Source organism: Labrus mixtus, chromosome 22 (assembly GCF_963584025.1).
Source record: "Labrus mixtus chromosome 22, fLabMix1.1, whole genome shotgun sequence".
Classification (NCBI taxonomy): domain Eukaryota; kingdom Metazoa; phylum Chordata; class Actinopteri; order Labriformes; family Labridae; genus Labrus; species Labrus mixtus.
Window position 1 is genome coordinate 16862281 of NC_083633.1, and position 24524 is coordinate 16886804.

General features: G+C 42.2%; 1 protein-coding gene across 1 annotated transcript in view; it reads left to right on the forward strand.

The window, feature by feature from the left end:
- Nucleotides 1-22525, forward strand: part of ptn (pleiotrophin) — a 39401-nt gene extending 16876 nt beyond the window's left edge. The window contains exons 2-5 of the mRNA XM_061029223.1: nucleotides 10168-10262; nucleotides 11539-11712; nucleotides 14176-14337; nucleotides 21733-22525. Coding sequence (XP_060885206.1) covers nucleotides 10169-10262; nucleotides 11539-11712; nucleotides 14176-14337; nucleotides 21733-21788 — 486 coding nt within the window. The 5' untranslated portion in view covers nucleotide 10168 and the 3' untranslated portion in view covers nucleotides 21789-22525. The remainder of the gene's footprint in view (nucleotides 1-10167; nucleotides 10263-11538; nucleotides 11713-14175; nucleotides 14338-21732) is intronic.
- Nucleotides 22526-24524: the final 1999 nt, after the last annotated feature.

The window sequence follows — 24524 nt, forward strand, 5'->3', positions numbered from 1 at the left end:
AGGAATGCGCACACACACACACACACTCACAAGAGATAAATGTTGCCTTTTCAATTAGACAGACACCTCTAAATTGGTGTCCTCCGAGAGCAGACGGGGAGAGAGAGAGAGCGTCTACAGCAGGAGAGAGGGATGTGGAGGATGCTAACAGGGATGGAGATCTGCGTTTCTGGGCTGTCAGCGGCTGCCAGACTACATAAGGGTCCACAAACCAGCCAGACAGGATCTAAAGGGAGCAAACCCAGTTATTTCTAGAAATCAAAAGGCACTTAAACATCGAGAGAGGAAAAAGCAGGTAGCGGAGATAAGACGTCCTCTGCAGCCGACACGGCCCACACGTGATTTAAATGTAGCTCTCTGCACATTTTTTGAAAGGAATGGAGATTAATGGTCATGATGAAAAAATAAGGCAGTTTTGTGAATGCAGCAACACCCAGAGCCAGCGTGATCTTAAATTATCAAACCTGCCGACTCAAAATGTTCCCGCTGTTGGGCTCTTTTTCAGCATTTTCTCTAAATGCGATGCATCTATCAGAGTTTTGCCTGTGAACCCTTTCAGTTCTGACATTTTGGTTCACGCAGAAAACTTTACTTTAAAATACTGTTGCACCTGGAGTCAGATGAAATGCAAGTTTGTGTGAGCACAGGATATTCTCTCCAAGGGTTACAGAGCTCATCGTTGCAGAGAATGCAAAATCCTCCAGGCAGAAAAGTAGCTGTGTTAAACTGCTTTGGCCTTTATGGCAAAAATAAGCAATCAACTTCCATTGCACATTTTAAAACTTGTAAAAGCTGCCATGTATTTCTCAACTGTCAACACATGATCATAAGCAAACTATTTAAGGTTTAGAAAGGGTTTCTAGATGAACATAGGGAGACATAACACCTGAATCTGAAGTTTCCCAGCCAGGACACAATTTGTCAAATGTGGGCAGTGCCAAGTCTGGTGAAGGTTAACACACCCATATTTGCTTTCAGTTGAGGCTAGTAAATCAGCTTCAAAGTTTTGCCTTCTGACAAACAGCTACGATGTGCCCGTCTGTCGGTCAGATCAGCCACACACATAATTATGCATAACTGTGAGCCTTAATAAAATGAAGGCAAATAAGGTGTAAAGGAAAGTTTTTTCCTTTGTACAGTGTGTACCAATAAAGAAACAAGCATTTGATACCAAATTTGTTTTTTGAACATAGCTGTAAACTTGTTTATTTCTGCTGTCAAAATGGGAGTTTTAACATGGGTGTTAAAGGGACTTCAAGGACTTTTGGAGCAAGCCTCAAGTGGACACTTGAGGAACTGCAGTTTTTTGCACTTCTGCGTTCAGCTTCATTTTTCAACACTTTTTTTCAACAATGTTACCACTTAGTTTACACTGAAAGACCATCGTTTCCATGGTGTTGTGAAGTATGCTTTCCACTTCAGTGTGCAACAGATTCTACTTGTTCAAAATGAGAGAAAACTCTGAGGTAAGTAAAGTGCTGCGTGCTTTCAAACTTTTCTACCATCATTCTCAGTTCCAAATTTCAACATTCTCTAATATTTGTTTGAACAACAGCCTTGAGCCAGTGCTTTTTTTGGGGAGGTATTTTACCAACCTGTCTCCACTGAAAAAAAAAATCCTTTTTGTAAAATGTCTAGTCCAATTGTGTTTTCTTTGTGCATTTGGTTCTCTTTGTGCAGCCTTTTTCTGGTGTCTAGGCTGACACCTTACAGAGCCTGATAGACTGAATTTAGAGGGGTTGTGGAGGTGCATTTGCTAATAAAGTTGAATAGACTTCATTTGTGGTGGTGCAGTTGTATAATCCTGAGAAAGGAGGGTATCTGATAACTGCTGGAGTTTGTCAGACCAGTGACAGTGTGGTGCACATAATGGCCTTATAAGAGAGCTAATAATAACGTAAAAAGGGGCACTGTGATGAGTGGGAGGATAAGCAACTGAGTGGGTGTTTTGAAGCGTAGATATAATGCGATCAGCGTAATGGAAGCATTCGTGCGTAAACTGAAGTCTTCAATTTCAGCTGTTTCGGCTTCAATGCTCTCACAGGGTATATTGTTTGTCATCCTTATTATTGTGTTTTTGTCATTAAACAAGGCTGCTATTCTGCACCCCTGTTCAAAGTGAGCTCTGTTTTCAAGACTGGGCCTCAAACACAACACACATACAGAAAAGCAGACACACACACACACACACACACACACACACACAGAGTACCACACATGCTGTTTTTGTTCTGGAGCACGGCTCCCTGGGGGCTCCTCCGGGGCTGTTCTAAGAGATAGCGGGGACCCTCCTCCACACACTGTCTCCCCCACTGTCTGACCTTTTACAAAACACAAGTCAGAAAATGTGTGGCATTTTCCTCTAATCATCCGCACCTAAACACATGAGAAATGGCGGCGTACTTCAATTAAGGCGCCTGACAGCCCCGTGAGAAATGATTCACTTCTCCTCAATGGCGGTCAATCATGCCCCGAGGTATTATGGCACTCAACAGCATTATCTCGCTTTCTCTTCATGATTGAGCTTTTATCTATACCCTTTACACGACCGTTTGGGGTGCTTTTTGATAGTCCATGAAAAGAGTCTTTGTCTGCAAAGTTTTTTTTTTTTTTAAGAAGTTAAAGAAAAATACCAACTCAAAATCCATCCACAAATTGATTTTTTGCGTCTCTTAGGTCCGTAGGTAATGTTGCCAGTGGAGCCTTCCCCTTGAAGAACAAAAGCCTGTGTAAGTTCCAGTAAACAGCAAGGATGCACTACAACACAGTGGAAACTCTTGGGTCTCCATGGGTTGTAAACTTACTGTCCTCAACATAAAGGGTCTAGACAACCTCAGGGTTTCGGTATAGCAGTTGAGGAAAGGGCTGTGGATTGTGTTTGCTGCCCATAGCAAATAAAAAACCTGTTCCTACATCATTATCACGACATCTCACCACAATTATTTTCGACATAGTTAGCTAATTAGCAGCTATAAACCAGTGGGAACCAATGGTTACCAGTGGTTTCCCCAACTATGTTAGCTACTTAGCACTATGAGCCTGTCAATGGTTAACGGAATCAGCTCATAGAAGAACATACCATGCACATGTTCACTAGTTAGCATCTACAAGTCAGTCACTAGCTTCCTTAATCAGAGAACAGTCCACCAGCTACAGAAGCTAGTTGGCAGCAACTAGCTAGTCCAAATGTATCTTCTTTAGAAAACTGGGTTTCCCAACTACATAAGCTAGTTGGCAGAAGCTAGCTTTGCTAAAGTTCTGAATTGGTCTTTACAAAACATGGTTGTCTCCCAAATACATAAACTAGTTTGCAGTTAGGAGCAAGGCTAAAGTTAACTTAATCAGCATGAAGAAATACGAGATCTTCTTACTAATCTAGTTAGCTAATCAACAGTCAATAGCCAGGCTAAAGCTAATTTAGTAAGCATACAGAAGCTAACTGTCTACAATATTTTTGAGGAGTGACTCCTTCTCGTTGATGTTTTTCTATCACAGTCAAACAACTTCTGCTGTTAGCATTGTTGTAGCAAACAGCTCCTGATTTGTGCATTCAATCATTTATTGTATAAGAAGACTAAGTAATGTTTTTTTTTTTTTTAAATTTTGTCACTAATGCCAGTGTAACATTCAAACAAGTCAAACAATTATCTGTCCCTATCAGTCAACTCATTATATTACCAACAACTGTTGTGGAACAGCAAATGAACTATTGCGACTATACACTTCAGAAGGCAGCTTTACTTTTATTATCCCCTCTGTTATTCACTGATTTTTTTCTTTCCGGTCCGTCTATTTCAAAGGCTCTCCTCTGTCCCCTAGCCGATACACTTGTCATTTCATCTGTGCTGGAATCTCTCCAAAGCTCAGCTCAAGGAACACACGGACGGAGAAACTCCTAAATAAATTCTTTCAATATGCCCTGTGTCTAGGTGAGGCATTCGCTTCTCTCTCCTCTGAATCACAACTACTGAGATAGTAAAGTCACTCAGAAGTGGATTTCTCTGCCTGCCTTTTCCCAAGGACGATGAGCTGTATTGTCTGGCTGCATTGAAAGACAAAATAACACAGTGAAGAGTACAGAAACATCTTTTAAAAAGTACTTTTGTTTGTTGTTTCTGTTTTTCTAAATATCAAAAAGCAGCACAGAGAGCAAGAAATTATCCTCCTAGTCGAAACCTGTCTGCTAGAAGTGTGTATTGTATTCTATTTCTTTATTACCTTCACCTTCATTGACGAAGTCAAGGTTATTAATTTTGCAAGAGAAATCAATCCAACTGAGAGTTCTTTGAGAAACACCTTTGCCAAGGAAGCATCAACAACAGTACCAGAGAAAGAAGCTGCAACAACAAAAACTTTCCACACAAAGAAATACAATAACAGACACACAGAAAATTCAATCTAAAATATACATCACACAACCTGAAAGAGCATGATGTAAATGACTTTTCTCTGCTTGAAAGTTTCAAGTTTCTTGCCCCTGGAATCTCGACTTCCAACCAATGGCTACAGCTAAAATAGAGATTTTAAAACTGGATCTAAGATAGGACGCACTCACACTAGAAGAGTTGTCCAGTAGCGTGTTTTAGCATGGTTGAGTTTCCGACCAATTGACGAGACAAATAAGTTTCCTTGTTGCTCTTTTTTGGTTTCAACCATTCACACAAAAAATTGTTGGGTTGGGAACCGGTGGTCGCCGGTTCAAGTCCAGAGGCGCATCATAATATGGAAGTTGGTCTGGCTGGAGAGATGCCAGGCCACTTCCTAAGTACTGCAAATGTGCCCTTGAGCAAGGCACCGAACACCCAACTGCTCTGACTTGGAAAAAAGCTTGTTACACAACATAAACATTGCTTAGTGTTGGTGTCTGTAATATTTCTCCTCCCTTACTCCAAGCACACATTCGGCGGGTTGTGTTTTTTTTCTCATCTTAATCAAATATTTTTGGCTGCCGTCCCTCTTTTTACTTTGCTGATGAATGAGGTGTGGCATCGTGTTATGTTCCTGTCTGACCTGCTGTCAGGGTTTGTCCCCTGTTACAGGATATTTAAATTACAACAATTGTTATGCATTGTTGGTCTGCCTCAAAGCACAACCCCGAACATGTTAACCTGGAATTCCATTAAAGACTGAAGATGTAATGACTTCAAGGGCCCTTTAGGATTAGCTTTATGTATTATGCAAATGTTGATACTCAAAGGTGGGTGACGGAGCCTAAAGAGCCCTTTAAGAGGGCTCCACTTGTGGTGAAAGTAGAGCAAGACTTCGGTTATTTTTATCCCAAGATTTGAATATGTATATTTTCTTATTGAGTGGGAAAGTAAAAGGTTTTCACTGCATTTAAAAAAACAACACCAACATCAAAACAACTTCAGAGTCAATAACTAAGTTATGAGTGTACAGAAGTTGATATTAACTTAAACGTGTGAAAAACATTTTTAAGGCCACTTTAGCAAAAAAAAGTCTTGTCGCTTCTGTGATGGATTTGGAGAGAGCTGGGAAAAACTTGCCTTTGGAAACAAGATCCTTTGATTAAGCCTCTAGGGGCAAAGCGATATTAAAAAGCATGTTTAATTCATGCACTGCTAAGTGATACTTAAACCATACACGTGTGTGATGATGATATTTGGGTTCACCGCTTACACGCCACAGAGGTACAAAGAAATTCTCGCATTAAGAATTTTTTTTAAGACCTTAATGGTTAAAGAAAAAGAGACAATAATCCCTTCTTCGCAGAACCTTAATGGAGGAAATCTTTTTTCGCTCAGCCTGCACAGCTAATAACCCAAGTGATTCACCTTTTCCTGGGTCTTATAATTGATTGATTAAACTGTTCTCTGCTTTATTCCTTCTCTGCCGACTCCATCACCTTCTAACTTAGTATTAAAAGTGAGCAAAGGATGTGTTCGTATAAACAGATTCTCCTTTTTCTACACAGCGGGGATAACATCAGTTCCAATGAGTAAGAGAAGAGTGATTGAGAGCGTTTTAGCTCCCGTTCTTTGCCTGTGCTCGGGAGTGGTGGAGCATCTTGTGTTTATTTGCTGGAGTCACTGAAGGTCTATCGATTTGTGGCCAGTATTGGCTTTCATCCTCCATTCCTCTCACCAGGAACCCACAGCTGGGTCTGGATCAATGGGGCAAATTGAGGGTTTGATAGGACTAATTCTCACTGGCTCATGAGCCATATCGGCTTCTGGATGTTTCTGATGTTCCAGATAAAGTAACCTCCCTTCGTGTGAGGTTTGCAACCATTTAGTTCTCTTGTTCCCACAGAAGCTCAAAGGGGGAACTGTAATTCCTTCCCAATTAAGCTATCTCATTTGGCTTCCACTTTGATACATGAAAAGATCTAGTCTTGTACCATTTCTCTAATTGTCTCATGAGGACTGTATTTATTTCTTCTTCTTTTGTTGTACTGGAGGCTTTTCATGGTGGTTTTGCCTTTGTCAAGTTAGATCTTAACTCAGCCTTTGCTCATACTTTCAATTAAATTAAAACATTGAAACAAACAACTGATGAATAAGTCATTAACCAATCCAGAAAATACCAAACAATATGCAGTTCCAGCTACTTAAATTTGAGAATTTCCTTAATTTGTGTGACCAACACAAGCAATTTGTAACAAAACTTTACTGACTCCAGGTTTCTGAAATTTATAATCCCTTTAGCCTATTCACACAGGATTAGTATTCTGTGTGGATCTCTGGTAATTGAGCCCATCCCCAGACTTTTATCCCCTCTATTTTCATTATTTGGAGATATTGATTGGAAAATTACTGCACAGTTGATGTAGTGGTTGCCTAGCAACAATAATGACATCACTGCCATCTTCTTTTCAAATTCAATTTAATAAAAGCCAATGAAGTGCCACTTGCGTTCTGCAGGCGACTATGCTTTAATGTACACACAGTGCTAGCATTATACAGGCTTCTGATTGAAACCTGTTGAAAGATATAAATCATCCTGACCACATGCTGTTGAGCCTGCCATCCATCCATCACTTGTTGATGTCTGATATATTCTTCTGATGGATTTTATGTTATTTTTTCTGTGAATGGGTCTCCATACTGTGTAGCAAGATGAGCCAACTCAATTTGCACCAAAAACGTGGTGTCCAAGAAGCCTCCAGTTACTCGACTGGAAAAAGCCACAGAGACCTTTTACATTTATTTTACTACCAATCATTACTAGAATACCGATTGGGACAGGATAACTGTTATCAGAGGGTATCTTTGTTTGCTCAATCATAATAGGTAATTTGCCTGGGAGGTTTTACCTCACAAATTGCAGACATGGTTGATTCAGCCAGGATTAAAAGCACAGATGTCCTGCGCAATTATTACAAATGATCACCGGTCTCCAGGTAATACAGAGTTACCCATTAGGGATAGGGCTTTTGGTTTTTTGTTGTAAGGGCGGAATCGGGCCCAAAATTGGCCACTGCTTTGTTCAAACTTTAGAGTCTTGGTGTCGTCAGTGTCCTTGCTTCCTTATTATCCAACCTTCTTCTTCCTGTCAACAAATGTCGAAGCTGTCGATATGACTGAATCTGGGTGTTGAAGGAAAAGGAGAAAGAACATATTGGAATGAGAGGAAGTGGACATCCTGTAACTCTGCCAGCGTTTCTTATCAAAGCTTTACACATGCCTGCGAATGAAAGTCAAATGCTCCCATCCACCCAGTCATCCATTATAGGTGCTGTCATGCTCTGAAAATAGAGGCTACATGGTTGGGAGTGACATTAAATATATTGACCTCGAGAGGAGGAGGAGGAACCCGTCTTCTCAGACGAATCTCTGACTGCAGGCAAAAATGGTTAATTCAGAGTAATCTTCAAACTTATTTCTTTCTTTAACCCACTGTATGGAGTATTCAAAGTCATCAACCCCATCTCCCTTCATGCCCGCACTGCACCACGAGCCCATCTCTCTGCTTGTGACTAACTGAGGAAAAGGCTTTCTTATCTTTTGAAAGGCCTCAATGCCTTTTCTCTTGGAAAATGATCCTTATCAAGGAGCTTTCATTGAGTTTTCTCTCTGAAACTCTTAGAAGTCATTGTATGCACTTCTTACAGTTGGGATTCAATGGGTTTTTTCCCCCCTATTTTTTTGGGTTATGGAGATGAATAGTTTGGAATCTTTTAAAAGAGTCGACAAAAAAGAAACTGGGCGTTGGAGTCGGAAGTATCTAATCAAAACAGGGATTCTCTGTGCACTGGCACAGTTGGAAAATCTGAAGATTTCAGATGGTTTCTCTTGGCAGGCACTACCATGAAGCTCATTATTAGTTTCTCACAAGTGCTAGGACACATCCTATGTAAAGTGTACTTTCAATACATTGCAATGACTTAATATAAGGTTTGAATTCCCAGAAACAAACTGAGAGGTAACGTCTGCGGCGTTCTAACCGAGAGGAGTATAAAGTTTGGACGTTTTTTAGCACAATGGGGCGTCGGGCTCAAAGCCAGCTCATAATTAATTAAAAATGATAAATGGGTTTTATTTCCCCGCCAGGCTCAACCTTTCCGCAGGAATTTGAGCACAGAGGAGCATTTTTCGGTGTTAGCCAGGTAATTGCTTCAGTCTCACGCTGTCTCTCCTCTTAGAGAGCGCTGACTGCGAGAGGATTTCTCTGTCACACACAGAAAGAGAAAAGGAGGAGAAAGCAGGGGAAGTCAGAGACGCTGGGGTTTTTTCTGGCGTAGTTTCATCACGGTGCACGATCCTGGGGACGGTGACAGGAACAGCTTTTCTGGTGATCCAGAAGCAGCCGGAGGATCAAACGATAGAGTCTGATTCTGTTGCTATGAAGTTCATGTTTGATCGTCTAAAACCTTAAAATGTCAGCAGCTCTCTGTTAACAATGAAAAAACAAAGAACGACTTGGCTGATGACATTCTGCGGTGACAATTCACAGAGCAGTGCTACGATCTCCTTAATGCTTGCTCTTTTCTTACTGTCTTGTGGAAGCAGTGGCGATGCTGGCCTCTGCTGGGGCTTGGGGCAAATAATTCATTTGGGGCCCCTCCAAACAGCGTTCATCAACATTATATCTCCCAGTGTCCCAGCGTGAACCCATTTTCCTCTTTTTACCCCTGACAGACAGATCATTATTATTTATTTCCCTTCTGCGACTCTCATTGACAAACTTTGGTTTTCACAGAAATATTGTGTTCGAGTGCTGTCAGATGGGGCCCCCTTAGGGAGGTTTCCTACTGCCGTTGCAAAATTTGCACATTTTGAGCAACTGCTGTGGTTCAACGTTTGTCAGCCGTCGGGCGCCCCCTTCTGGCCCGGGGCCCCTAGCAGTTGCCTGCCTCGCCTGTTGACAAGCAGCACGTCTCTAATGTCTCGAAAGCCTTTTGCATCTTCTGCCGTGTAAAACGTCAAATGGTCGCTGAAATAGTCATCACTTTCTTTTTGCGACTTTCACACCATTTACCCTTTTTTTTCACGAGAAAAAAAACTTATCATGAAGCACTTTCACAATTGTTCAAACTTTTCACCCTAAAAGCTGGAAGCATTGGCCGATTTCTCCATTGATGGCAATGATAGAAAAATGCTGCCTCGATGTCATGTGGTCAATGAAGACGTTAATCATTAACATGAACATCACCCACAGTGTCAATTGGAACGGTTCAGACGATGGCATACTGTAGAAACAGGATTTTGAACAAATCTAATCCAACTTTTATCAGAATTTGATCTCCCAGTGACAAGGTTTCACAGAGATTGACAGCAAATATGGTCATGACTGACAGTGTGGTGGCAGTGCAGACAATCATAATGTTCACATTGGAATCCAGCACAGTGGATATGACACAGGACGAGAGATGGATATTCCCCAGGCTATTCCTCTGTCTTGTGGGCTTTTTTTTTCCCCCTGCTTTCTCCTGTTCCAAACATCTGTCTGAATGTGTCTTATGTATAAGCAGACTTCACAAGGGAGTCACAAGTTTTTAAAAATGGTGTGTTTTGAAAAATAATTTACATTGAAACCTGAAGAACTTCTGGATCTTCACCAAGCATAGCAGAATGATGCAATATGTATTTCCCAACAGGATATACGATACAATACTGTGCGCTTTTGTTGTCTCCATGGGGACGTGTAGCATCAATATGGTGATGTATACAGGATGCTCAAAAACAGTTTTTGTATCTCTTTCAGAATGACCGGTCAGAAGCAGTGGACACGGGTGGCCGTGATGGCACTCCTTGTGCTAACGGTGATGGCAGCCGAGGGAGGAAAAGGAGAGAAACAAGGTGAGGCTGAAAACCTTAGAGAGGATTCTTTAACTCTTGGGAAAAAAAAGTGTGAATTTAAAAAAGAATATGCAGGGTTAGTCAAGGGACACATCCTGTTTTCTCTGTAACAAAAAAAAAGCAAGTCTTCAAAAGGTGTTTTAAAAATGATGTTTTGCTTACTTATTCAAAAGACTCGAACCCGAGCTGCTACTTTGAGGACAATGGCCTCTGTACATGGGTTGTGCAAGCTAATCGCTAGGCCACCGGTGCACCTCGCTTACTTTAAAAGATGGAGAAACACTATCAATCAATTCACCGAAAAAGAACATGTAAAATAATCAACGAGGGGTTCTAGGCTGCTCTGTGAAAGACGTCCTTCTTAACTTATTTAGTTGGACACAACTCAAAACAAAAAAGAAAATGAAATGAGGAGGAAAAAAATAGCCACTGGGGTTGAAGTAATTTGTCTCCTATGAGAACTTAGCAGAACAAATAGCAGTATCTTGCAAGAGAGGCAAAATAAGTCGGATAAATCCCACTTGGGTGAAGCACAACAACATTTAGCCTAATTTAAATTCAAGCAAAAGAAAAAAAAAAGTTCATTTGCATTGGAAATTAGCACAGGCACCTAAACCAATTACGTCTGCCTTGGAATAATTTGAAAAAGCCCGAGAGGGTACAATACTTTTATAAACACTCCATGTTGCATTTCCCACTTCTTGTTTTTAATGAAGAACGAGGACAGCACATATTTAGTTCATCCAGAGCTGGAGATGTGAGACTCACTTCAGTGGAGTCAGATTCACGACCTCTAATGAGATGCTCAAAACTTCCCTGCTTTGAAACTGAACCTTAAACTCTTCTTCTAGAATACATGACATGACACTGCTAAAAGCTGTCGACTGCAGTCTGTATGCGAGAAGAAGACGTAGCCACCATGACACCATTGGTTTTGAGGCCTTTTATTTTGAAGCCAGAATTGTGGCATTGGAAACAAATTCAACCATGCATGAAGTACATGTGTAAATGCATTGATTTTTCTCATCTTTGTAAAATGAAACTGATGACACAGTTGACCCAAGTCGTCTTTTGAAGCCTTGTAACTGCATAATGCCCTCAAAATAATGACCCACCTCGAAGTGTGGCTTGACAACAGTTGTCATTGTCAATAAGTTTCAAGCTTTAGTTTCATTAACTCTAGAATTGGTTGTTACTTTCTCCCAAACAACACTGTGTCTCAACCTCATCCTTGGGCGGTTATGTTGGTAACACTGTTGTACGTTTGATCTCACAGGAAAGAAGGAGCGCAAGTCGGACTGCGGGGACTGGCAGTGGAGTGTGTGTGTAGCAAACGAAGGGGACTGCGGACTCGGCACCAGGGAGGGGACACGCACCGGCACCGACTGCAAGCAGACCATCAAGACCCAACGCTGCAAGATCCCCTGCAACTGGAAGAAGAAGTTTGGAGGTGAGGCAGGATATCATCATCATCATTCACACGTTTCTTCTAGCACATCTACAATGTCTTCTTCCAAATCGCAGTTACATAATAAGACCAGGGAAAGAAGTCGGATGACTCTCTTTCTCCTGTACAACCCCATTTCTCTCACCCCACATCTTTCTATGATGCATGCCGGCCTGTCATTCACACAAACAATAGCACCCAACTTCACAATGGGGATGAGTAAGCTAGCTAATTAGAGGTACAACAGAAATGCCTGGTAAGGAGGTGATACATCGCAGTGGAAAAAACACAGGAATAATCATCTTTCTTTGTCATCTGCTTTTTGGGCTGGAGCCTTCACAGCTGAAGTGTCTCGCAGTGACAAGCCTCAGGGACTTTTGTTCCCCCCTAGTACGGCCTGTCAGGCGGGGGCCTGCTGCTCTGCAATGAGCCTGTCAGGAGTGATGAACACACTGCAGGAAATAATGGTCCAGCTAACTGGCTGTATAGATTAGAGCGGCAGAAAGTTTGGCAAGAAGTGGCAAGAAGTTGCATGGCCCCTGGCATTTAAATCGTGGAAAGTTTCTGGCCTTTTTTTTTTTTTGAGTCAAGAGAGACTGTTTTTTTTTTTTTTTAAGTTTGGCTATTGGGCACTTAAAAAAAGATATGGTAATACCATACACCCCACAAAACACATCAGCATTGTCATGAGCAGACCCCTGCACCCTGGCATGACAAATCTAAATTCAGCTCATGCACTTTTTTTTTTCTTAATCAGTGATGTAAACACTCTTTTGCTACGAGGCTGAGCACGGCTACGTCGGGTATTGCACTGAAGAACAATATTATGTGGCTTTAGGTGCTACTACAAGCACCTTGTAAAAGAGATTAAACTTAAATTATGGGTCGTTCCGCAGCATGAAAGATTTCATGGCAGCCCCTTTTGGCGAAAACTGTTACATCTGATAAAACACTAAACTCCTCAAGAAGTAGGTTAATTGGGTTTCTTAAAGTTTTGCAGCACATGTCCCGGATTTGATTTTTTTTAGATTTAGCATAGGACAAAATACTCGTACTCTTTGAGAAATACAATATAAACATAATTACATAACCAGAATCAACCACGCACCATGATTTTATTGAATACAAATATTTTTCACATTTAAAAACATAGTTATGAACCTCATGAGCTCAACATGTATCAGACTTTGTCCAACCGCAACTGCCGCCACATGGATGAGCTTGCCCTCTAAGAATATATGAAATTATCTCAATCTTCTTCCCACTTGTGTTTTTTTTTTTTGATTAGATAACTGAAATGTGACATTATATTTCAGTTTTTCAAAAGCAAACAGATCACATCTCTTCCACTCCTGACTTCTAATAATCTGACTCTGCAGTCAGGGTTCAGGGTCACTGATAAGTGGGCGTGCTCACACTTTTTTTTTTGCCGACTTGCTAGTGACACCTTTAAGCGACCGTGGGCTGCATGCCAAATCCCAGGGGAGCCTGCGAGGGAATCTCTCTCGCTCTCTCTGAGACAAATTATGGAGGCCTTTAAAGTTGGATATTCTCAGGAAGTCCCTGTAGGATTCTTGCAACAATAGCACTGTCACTCCCTCTCTCCCCTCGCCCCCGTCCTCTCCCCTCTCCCCTCGTCTGATGAGCACCCTGGGATCTCAGAGGCGCTGACAAGAGGGTCCGACGCTTTCATGTGAGAGGAAGCTGAGGAATGAGTGTCACAGCCTCCAGGGAGGCCCCGGCTGGAGCGGCAACAAAATAATGGAGGGAGATATGAGAGACATACAGTACACATATACAAACACACACACACACTCACTCACACTTCAAACACATTTCTCTTAATATACACCCGGCACTGTTGCAATTTTCTGGAGCAACCTTGCATCCTCTAGGGGTTAGTTTAAGGTGGGTTTCATTTTTTATCAAATAAAAGCACATGTGTATTTATCTGAGGTGCTTCTCACAGTATCGTCTGCTGCTAAGATTGTTTGAGTCCATTAGTTATTTCCAGGCTGCATTTGATTGCGATCGTGTGCTTGCGGGTTTCATCATATAGAAAATATAAGATCAGAACCGAAGCGCCATCTGTTCTGGTTAGCACAAAGCCATAAGCGTCTTTTAATAAAAGGGTCCTCTAATGAGATTCAGCAGGTCTCCCCCGTTAGATAATGGACGGCTTCTATAGATGGGAAGGAGTTATGAGTGAAGTCAATTAAGACAGCTCATCGAACAACATCCATTCAGAGTGTGGAGCGCACAACCCTCGCAGGCTCTAGGGGGGCTTGTTTCATCGACTGATTGCGGCCCGACTGCTTTTAAAAAAAAACAAATGCAGACGGTTGCTGCACAAGGTTTTTCCCTGCTTGATCGCTCCCATACTCTCGTGTTCTCGGAGCCACTCGAGCGCCGAACAAGAGCGTCTAATTAAAGTATCTGATTTTCCCTCTCTTTGTGCTGCAACAGGAGAATGCAAGTACGACTTCCAGGCTTGGGGGGAGTGCGATCTGGCGACGGGCAGGAAGAACAGGACAGGCGTGCTGAAGCGAGCGCTCACGGATGCGACCTGCGCCTCCACCGTCACCGCCACCAAGCCCTGTGGGAAAATCCCCAAGCCCAAGCTGCAAGGTACGCTGAGAGTGGAGTAAATATTCAGTAGATGATGTGTGACTCTCAGGGGGGGACACGTTGAGTCTCAGGCAGGTACACAAGTCTTACTGATGGATCGTTTTGTCCTGAAAGATGTGGCATGAGGTGAAGATATGATGTTTTATACTCAGCAGAACAACCTGATTGATTGATCAACCTTTTGGGGAAAGAAGCTTCTACATAATAATTAATGAATATCTCATCAGACAAATTGGATTAGCTACATTTCTTTTGTTGGCAAACCAAGCTCTGCAAACCAAACTATAACTATAAAACTATTCAAAGCCAGCCAACTTGGAGAACAGCGACATCTACAGGCGCTGAGGTCGGTGTGATTGCAGACATTTAATCAAATAAAAAAAAGGTGCCCATGCAATGGCAAAACTCGCAGGTCCAAAAAAAAAAAAAAAGAATTTCTTCAAAAATCCGCTTCAGAAGTTGTTTTTCAGAGGGAACTTTCCTCATCCTCCTTCGTGATGATAACTGTGCGAGTTCAACAGATATTTATCGACTTGAACGCTGATTGCGTCTTCTCGCTACATCCGCCAAAAGCCTCGCAAACAATTTTAATCTCATGCAACGGCCGCTGTAATTCACGTTCAGATCCAGAATCCCCCCCCCCCCCACATCAGCGTGTTGGAAATCCACCTGCTTAAGTGCTGAGTTTGAAGCAGTGAGTCACAGCGTTAAGGCTTGGGTGAAGAATAATAATAAACTCGCCACTCAACTGTAATTACATGCTTTTATGCTTCTTCTTCGTCATGTCAAAGAAAACTGAAGTCAGGGAAGTGTTCTCGCTGCTTCCAACGCTCGGTGGGAAATAGCCAGTTATTGGAAAAGTCACTTTACACAAGATTTTGGACAAATTGCAGACTATGAAATGTGGATGTGTGAAGAATAATAATTCCATCTTCTGTGAAGCTGGTGATAAGAAACCACTCGATTCATTCCAATTAAGCCGATGCCCTTTGTTAACAATGTAAACAAGGCTGTAAGTGACCCGCTGTGAATGTCCCATTGTCCAAACAGGATTATTACGAGTGCAGAATCGCTGCCAGTGGCCATAAAACTGCGTCCTTATCACGCTCTGCAGATGACATGTGTGCACACAAGGGTTGGCACATGGCGTTTACTTAACCTCATTGTCACTTCATCAAACAGCCGGAGTCAAGCAGAGCTCCAGAATGACGTCGGTAAGACACAACGGACACCTCTGAGACACAGTGGGGATGCCAGGTGTAACACATCTGTCTGCTCCACTGTTTGTCTTGAGAATTTAATGCCACACTCTGTTTGACTTTCAAAGGCAGGATGTGTTTAATCTTTCACTCAGTAGCACATCTTTAATGCCTCGTGTCGGGAAGGATCTTGAGGGTACATGCTGTACTTGCCATCTGTTATTTATCATTTGCAAATATATATATGGTACCGGATGATGCTGTTTGAATATAAAGAGATGTAGATGGATTTATAGATGAGAAAAATGGATTTGATAAATCCTGCGTGTCATTGGGCATCATTCACAAACTTTTCTTGGGAATAACTTTATTCTTAAAACCCACTTATGCGGCTTTCAAGGAAATTCTGAATCTTCTTGATCTGGTTACATGATGAACCCCACTGTGGGATTTTACATTTTCTTAGTTTATTTTGGAATGCATCTTGGCGCTGTTGGCAAATGGAAGGTCGAGGGTTCGAACCCCAGCTCCCCCCACATGTCTGATGTGTCCTTGGGCAAGACACTTAACCTCCAAGGGGGGGGGGGGGGGGGGGGGGTAATGGGATTAGTTACTGATGGTCACTTTACTCAGCAGCCTCTACCATCAGTGTGTGAATGTGTAGGTGTGACCTGCGGTGTAAAAAGCACTTTGAGGAGTCAGAAGACTAGAAAAGCGGCATACAAGCTCAAGCCCATTTATCATCTTGCGGCCCCCCCCTCATTGGGACCCAACAGCCTACATAGATCCCGGTGCCTCTTCTTAACAAACTGCTAACTGCTAACATGTTGAAGCTTTTTGATCAGGTAAGTATCTCTGTGATAGAAAAGGTCAAAGGCCAGATTGAGTCTGTTAAAGGGCCAGACTCAGCCAATGAAAAAAGGGGGCTGCCATATGGCATAAAAAATGTAACATAAAGACAGCCGAAGCCATGATCTCAATTAGAATCCTGTTAGAAGATGCATGAACGCCTCGACATCACACTTCGATTATTCTGCTTTTCAAATGTGATTCATCATGTTTCATTATGCAAGAATATCGATGCACATCGTGAAGTATTCATGCGGAGAATGCACATGTATAAATTCATGTCCCATAGATGTGTGTGTGTGTGTCCCGTGTTTGTAGCTCTGAAAACCTGTGCAAATCAATTCTAATGAAGGCCAGATGTGTGGATGCGGAGTGACAGAGGTGCGAGCGCTGAGGGCAACAGAGAGGCAGAGTGAGGATGACAGCGGCCGGGATGAAGGGAGGCAGCAGGAAGAGAAACTCGCTGGCTGATTGCAAAGCGATTTCCCAGGTCTGCCAGTTGGATGATAAGCCCTGAGAAGCGAAAAGGGGGTGGTTACTGGGAGAAGAGAAAGCACAATGAGGTGTGCACAGGAAGGGGGGAATTGTGTGCTGCTTTTCTGTGTGTGTCAGGGGATGGCAGAGATACAGTCCACAGCAGTGGGATCACAGGGCTTATGGGTAAAAAAAAAAAATGTTTGGCTTCGCCGCGACTTAAAGGCTATCTAACCCGCAGCTGGGAGCACAGATCTGCACGGCCAAAATCTGCAATTCTGAACACCACCTTGGCTCTGGGCGATATAGGTGGGTTTCCCTGAATGCAGCAGGTTGTTGTGATGGATGTAGCATCTGTCATTTGCAGATTCTTGTTGGAGACAATTGTAAGCGGCGACTTGGGAGCGATCCGAGATTCAGAGTTAGTCGTCTAACCCGGGTGAAACACGGACCCCGCGGAGCCAGAGAGAGAGAGAGAACAAAGAGTGACAGAAATTAAACGTCAGGAACGCCTGTACAAACACTGAAGTCCCCGCCCTCTCTTTCAATAGAACAGGCAGCAAGGAGCGCGATGGGGGAGTGTGTGTGTGTGTGTGTGTGTGTGTGTGTGTGTGTGTGTGTGTGTGTGTGTGTGTGTGTGTGTGTGTGTGTGTGTGTGTGTGTGTGTGTGTGTGTGTGTGTGTGTGTGTGTGTGTGTGTGTGTGTGTGTGTGTGTGTGTGTGTGTGTGTGTGTGTGTGTGTGTGTGTGTGTGTGTGTGTGTGTGTGTGTGTGTGTGTGTGTGTGTGTGTGTGTGTGTGTGTGTGTGTGTGTGTGTGTGTGTGTGTGTGTGTGTGTGTGTGTGTGTGTGTGTGTGTGTGTGTGTGTGTGTGTGTGTGTGTGTGTGTGTGTGTGTGTGTGTGTGTGTGTGTGTGTGTGTGTGTGTGTGTGTGTGTGTGTGTGTGTGTGTGTGTGTGTGTGTGTGTGTGTGTGTGTGTGTGTGTGTGTGTGTGTGTGTGTGTGTGTGTGTGTGTGTGTGTGTGTGTGTGTGTGTGTGTGTGTGTGTGTGTGTGTGTGTGTGTGTGTGTGTGTGTGTGTGTGTGTGTGTGTGTGTGTGTGTGTGTGTGTGTGTGTGTGTGTGTGTGTGTGTGTGTGTGTGTGTGTGTGTGTGTGTGTGTGTGTGTGTGTGTGTGTGTGTGTGTGTGTGTGTGTGTGTGTGTGTGTGTGTGTGTGTGTGTGTGTGTGTGTGTGTGTGTGTGTGTGTGTGTGTGTGTGTGTGTGTGTGTGTGTGTGTGTGTGTGTGTGTGTGTGTGTGTGTGTGTGTGTGTGTGTGTGTGTGTTTGTGTGGATGCCAGAGCTGATTTCAGGTTAAACAAAAAGGCTTTCTCTCCAGAGGAAATTGCTTCCAACTAATTAATGAGATGCCACATTTGTTTGGTTGAGGATCAGAACACCACCTGTCTGTCTATGAGAATAAAACACGTAATGTCAGTCATTTAGTTTGTGTCCACACCGCTGAATCAGGAGAAGAAGTGCGGACGTTTTTTGAGGCTGGGCGGGGCAAACTCTTAACAGATACAACGGTTCTTCAAGCTTAATAGACATGCACCGACTGGTGAATCGAATCAGACAGTTTTCAGCCTGCACAGCCGTGATTAGTGACTTGGCCGGTCCTGTCAAAAATATTTGATTCTGAGTCGATTTTAAATCTAACCTTAAAGTAATTAAGTGAACAATAATTAAATCACTGCCATCTTCTTTTCAAATTCTATTTTAAAGGTCCCATATTCTGCTTTTTCTGGTTTTATATGCTCTTTAGTGTGTTTTCCATGTATCCTGTGCATGTTTAGGCGCGTCTATTTGCAAAAATTCAAATTCTGCGGCGCATTAGAGAGAGAGTCAGAAGCGAGCCGGTGCATGGAGCGGCAGTACATGAAAACAGACACTTTTTTCAAACTTTATCTATTGTGAACATACTTTAGTAGGTACATAGATTAAATATACGAACCCCAAAAAGGGTATAATATGGGCCCTTCAAAACGATTTCCCGCTGAAAAGATTTATGGTTTATGGAGTGATACATTTGACTGTTTCAAGAAAGAAGGATGAGATTTTTTTTTTAGATTACATTTTTTTTTTTTATACACGTGTACAATAAAAAACAGCAATAAAATAAGAGATATCGCTTCGTCCACAGGGGGCGCCAAAATCGACCGAAAAAGAAAGTTCCTCACAGGAGCTTTTTGCAGCGATATTAGCATAGAATGACTTAACTCAAGGTTGCATATCTCACTTTTAGAGTGTATGTACATTCAGACACAAAGCAAATGCCAAAAGGTCAGATCTGGTGCCTAAGTCAGATTTTGTATGCAGCTCCAGAGGAGAGCGAGCGGCGTCATGGAATGTGCAAATTTGGTGTGTGAGTACGCATCTGAGATATCAAGCAGATGCAACAGAGAGAATCTTTTTCTCTATCCATTGCTCCCCCGGGGGGGGAGTAGAATATGCTGACAAAAACAATAGGGGGAAGAGGGGGAAAAAAACAAAACTGAAAATGAAAACAAGTGAACAAATGGGATGGAAGAGCAATTTCCACATTTGCATGGGTGTGAACGCTTTGCACGTCAAAATGTTAATGCCCAAGGAAGTTTGCAGTGGAGGTGACAGGAACAGACTTCCTCATAGTGCACATTTCAGAATGTTAAAAAGGTTGAACTGAATTTAATCTCATTGATTTAGCATATGTGGTTCTGAACTGCCCGCCTGAATGACATTAAAGGATTTGTTGAGTTTTAGAAGTGTCCTTTTTCATGAGAAAAATTGATTTAGCTGTAGACTTCCTTTTTATGTAAGATGACTTTGATCTCTTTTAAGATACTCGTCTTTATTTTTATTTTGCGCAGCCCTAAGCAGTGTGTGTTTTTTTTTTTTTTTAAACTTGTCAGCTTTTTGTTTAAATGTAAGTACAAGGTGGTCCCAAGCAGACAGAGCCTGATCACAGCCTTGTGTTGACAAAACATAAGATCAATATCATGACCAGTAGCGGAGCGAGTGTGGGGGCAGAAGGTGCGGCCGCCCCGGGCCCACTGTTGTCTCAAGGGGCCCACTTTGAGCCAAATTTAACATGCATTTTGTTATTTAGTTGAATTTTCGAATAAAGTTAGTTTGACTAGGTCTGAGTCTCTCTTTTCTTTTGCCACAATCAAGACACACAATGTGTTTTGTAGAGCAGAGAGGGGCCCCCCCTCCACTGCCAAGGGGGTTCTCAACTTCGGCAGCAAACAGCACCAGCAGGGTGCTGTGGCCTGCTTGTAATGTCATTGATTCCACCTCTTAGCACCCCCTTTGCTGGGCCCCCGCTGCTGTCTGGAGTTTTAAAAGCGTCGTCGTCTGTCTGCTTTATTTCTGTTTACCTCGCAGTTTTTCGTAACATTAAAAGTGTAAAAAACTAAATAAAAAGTGTTTTCTCAATGACAACTCAACCTGGCAAGTCTCCTCCCGTTGCTAGCTCCACTAACGTAAACGCTACTAGCCAAGCAAATAAACATGTTAGCGAGGAGCACCCAGCCAGCTCTGTGCAGGAAAGCAACAGTGCTGATGAAAACTTAATTGGTAAGTTGTTTCATCATTATTTGAGATTACGCTTTAGATGCTGGTCTTTTGTTTGTGGGTGCACGTGTTGTAGACCGCCGTGTCTGCTTGGTTATCGTACTGTATGAACGGCAGGCCATTGCTTGCACACCGTTTACAAAGTTTGTTGTCGTGCGTGGGTTGATAATGTGTGGTTTTATTGTATTGTCTGTTTGGCTGTGTGGCTGGATGAGCGTCCGACTTCACTGAATGTCAAACTGTAGTTGCCTTCTATCTTTGGTTTCCCGTCCGGCTGATGAAGTCTGCTTTACTTGTTTAATTGGTGGAATATGCGCACAGACATATCAGCACTTGTGCTGCTTAAATATCAGCAGCTCACTCACTGATAAGTCCCTGTCACTGTACTAGCACCCTTTGTAATCTGCAGCGGCATCTCTCTTCGTCCCGCCCCGTCTTGTATCTCCATACAGCCGATATTATACCATAAATGCTATACTATATTACTATATAGGCTACAACATATGCTATATAGCCTATAGACAGTTTAAGGGCCCACTATTGGTCCCCGCCCACTCTGCTATGAGCCATAGGCTCTGTGCCTGATCATGACCCTAAAAAGGAATTCAACCATCATTTATTGACTGCTTCAACAAAGGGCGTTCAAAGAGGCCGATTTGGCAGAGAAGCGTCTCATTAAACCGCAAAAAACAACTTAAAAAAATGTTGTTTTAGGTAAATAATCTACTACTGCACACACTCAGTGTCATGTTAAAAGACAGACAGTTGAACAATAAGACAGACATAGATGCATAAATAAGAGCAGGAACACACAACGAGCCCGCCTGATTGACAGTCCAACAAACATTTAGCCAGCAGCTAGCTAGCCGAACCGCTGCTAGGTTGTTCCCTCTTCCGGTCCAGCAGAGCAGAGAGGGACGCCACAGACCGTGGCTTCTGTCATGGCTGCCAGGTACCAATCCACTCTTGCGGCAAGATTATAAAGCGTGTGTTCATGGGAGCGTGGCGTTCCTAACACGCCACCAAATCAATCCCCGAGCAGAGGCCTGGAGGAGGGGACTGCACGCAGCGCCGCAGCTTCAAACCTGCACTCTGGCACCGAAAAAAAAAAAACTAATTAAACCTCATACTGTTGATTATTACAATCTGAAGCGGAGCATCTGTGCTCTTCACGGACACAATGGGGGTTAGTTTATTTTCAAAAAAGGCACAACCTCTGGCAGAGAAATGTTCCGGTTAAGCAAAATAACTCAAATGTTTGTCTTTCCTGTCTTTTTCTTTTTTCAGACGCAAAGAAGCAAAAGAAGGACGGCAAGAAGCGAGAGCGCACCCAAATGGACTGATGAGGATGTTTGAGGACGGGAAGAAAAGGGGTGGGGATAAAGACGTCCACTGCCCTATTTCAAACACGGTTCCTCTTTGTATATCCTGTAGCTTTGCCAGTAGCAGTCTGTAGAGCTTTGACAAAACAAATGAAAATGTGATTTTTAACGTGTTTGGCTTTTTTTCCCCCTCTTTCTAGCACCTGATAAGAGAAGCTTGTATGTTGTAATAGAATACATAATACAAATAATGGATTTGGAAAAAGAAAAGTTTAATAGTGTTCTTCTTACCTAATGGTTTGATTTCTAGCATGATTTTCTAAAGAGCGAATTGGATAGGATTTGTTCTACAGTTGCATAGCCTAACGCTCATTTGGGAAACTCTGCGGTCCATGCAGTGACTTAATGAGGCAGTTTGCTAAACGCGAAGCTTGCTCAATTAATTTGGGGAACAAAAAAAAAGAAAAACGGTGTATTTGCAATTTTTAAAGTAGCTCAATTAAATGGTAACACTCTCCCCCCAGTTATTCTGCGCTATGATATGTTGCTTTAACTCCCATTAAGAATACAAATAAGCTAGTTCTGTGTGGAAAAAGCTACAAGTTTTTCCCCTCTGCTGCTCTGTTGTACCTCAATTTATACGCACTGTAAAAAATGAAGTCGTTGCTTTTGTAGTCCCCCCTCCCCCTCTTCAAGTTGGAGTTAACATCCCCTTTGTTTCCTGTTACATTTCCAAAAATAAAACAATTACAAAAATAAATGTTGTCCTTTTTTTTTTTTTTTTTTTTTTTACTTTTCTCACAACGTCCTCCAAAATAACCCCCCCAAAAAAACACATTTTGATATATTTTTATTTGAATGTCATTCTGAGAGCATACGGCACATAGTAACCACTCAATGCCGTTCATCTTACAGGGTCATATAGGCGGCCAGAGATATTAACACTCAGTCATTGTCCAGAACAAATAATCAATCAAGAATGCATCAAAAAAAAAAAAAAAGAATCAATACCATTGTTACTGTACAGGAAGTATCATAGAGGGGGAGGGGAGTAAATAAGGGTTTTTTTGGGGGGGAGGGGAAACACTCAGCTATTAAAAGACGTGTCTGTACATTTCAAATGTTCCACATCCCAGTTACATATTATTTATTATCATATAGATATGTACAATGCAAACAATAGACGGTTAAATTTTTCCTATTGCAAGAGAAGCCACAAGCCACAGTGAAGTGAACACACGATGAACATCTACGTACAACGCAAATGAAAAAATGAACACTTGTATGTACATTTAACACTTGCAGCAGGCTACTGATTTTTCCTTTTTTTTTTTCTATTTTTTTTTTTTTTGTTTTAATTCCACATTTTAATCATGACCTTCGGAGTTCACATCAGGTCAAACAACCTCAACACTTTGGTTGCTCCACGGAAAAAAAAACACCCCTCAGGATGTTAAAATTGCAAAAAAGTTATAAAGTGTGTCCAGTAGGATATCACAGCTTCTTTCCAAGGTGAGTGTGAAGCTTCATAACTTTCCAGGTGAAATCAAAATGAAGCCCCCCTTTGCCTCTGGGCCCTTTTGGTCACATTAAAACCAGTTTTAGCCTTTTTTTTTTTTTTTTTCGTCCTCCTCCAGGTTTTTGTTCCGCCCCCTTTCTTTTCTGGCTGCAAAAGTCACTTTTGAATTCCCCTGGAACCGCGCTTGTAAAGTTCAAAAGTTTCTGATCCAGACGTTCATCTTTGCAAAGCAGGAATTCATTTCTTAGGGAAGTCATGCCCCCAGGAAATGCACATATATTTATAACTTCTACTCTTATAAGCATATTCTCCCCATGATCTTCAAACATTTATAGATTTTATGTCACACTTTAATTCCAAACCAAATAAAAGAAACTGTGGCTGTACAAGAATTATACTCTAATTTGTAATACTACATTTGTACAATGATAAACAGATTTATAAAATGTGATAGAAAATGTACAATATAATGTATTTCTATGTATTCCAGTCCCAAGCAAAGCAGCGTCTTTGTGAGTCTTTGGAAGCCTGTCGCTATTGTTTAAAGAGGAAGGAGTGATGACAGAGAAACAGACAATCACACCACGAGCGTCTTCCCTGATGTGTGCCGAGATATTTTGTCCAATCTGATGAAGTCTTCATGCTGAGGATGCCATTACCAAGGAAATAAACACCGCACAGCAAGCTGCACACGCACACACATTAGAAAATGACAGCACTGATCTCAGTACAATCTCAGACACACAAACAGGGAAGCATCCCCCATATAGAAAAGTTAAACACACACTAACACACACACACAGCTGACGCGCACTTAATGGATGGAGAAATGAGCCAAAATGGCCTGCTGTGCCAGAGGATAGTACTGAAATATGTCTCTGCTGTGATTGTAGCTATGCAGTGTTATTTTAAATAGGCATTGAGATGATTTTAAGATTGTTCAGTCCAAAGTTTCATTGCAGCTGCAATCAGTAAGCGGTTGTTAAAATAGAAATCATAATAATGGGAGCTCAGAGCTGAGAAACATTAACTCTAAAGCCTCTGAAAATTCGGCTTGAAACCTCATTCTGAAAAAAATGTACATGTAAACCTCTGCGAAAATAAACCCCTTGCTATGAATAAAACCCAAGTTCATAAATAATTTTCCTGTTTAAACAATTTCTCCTGACTGTGGGCGTGGCCATTGGCGCTTTGATTGACACTTGCCTTATTCCGCACACATCAACTCTCGTGACAAT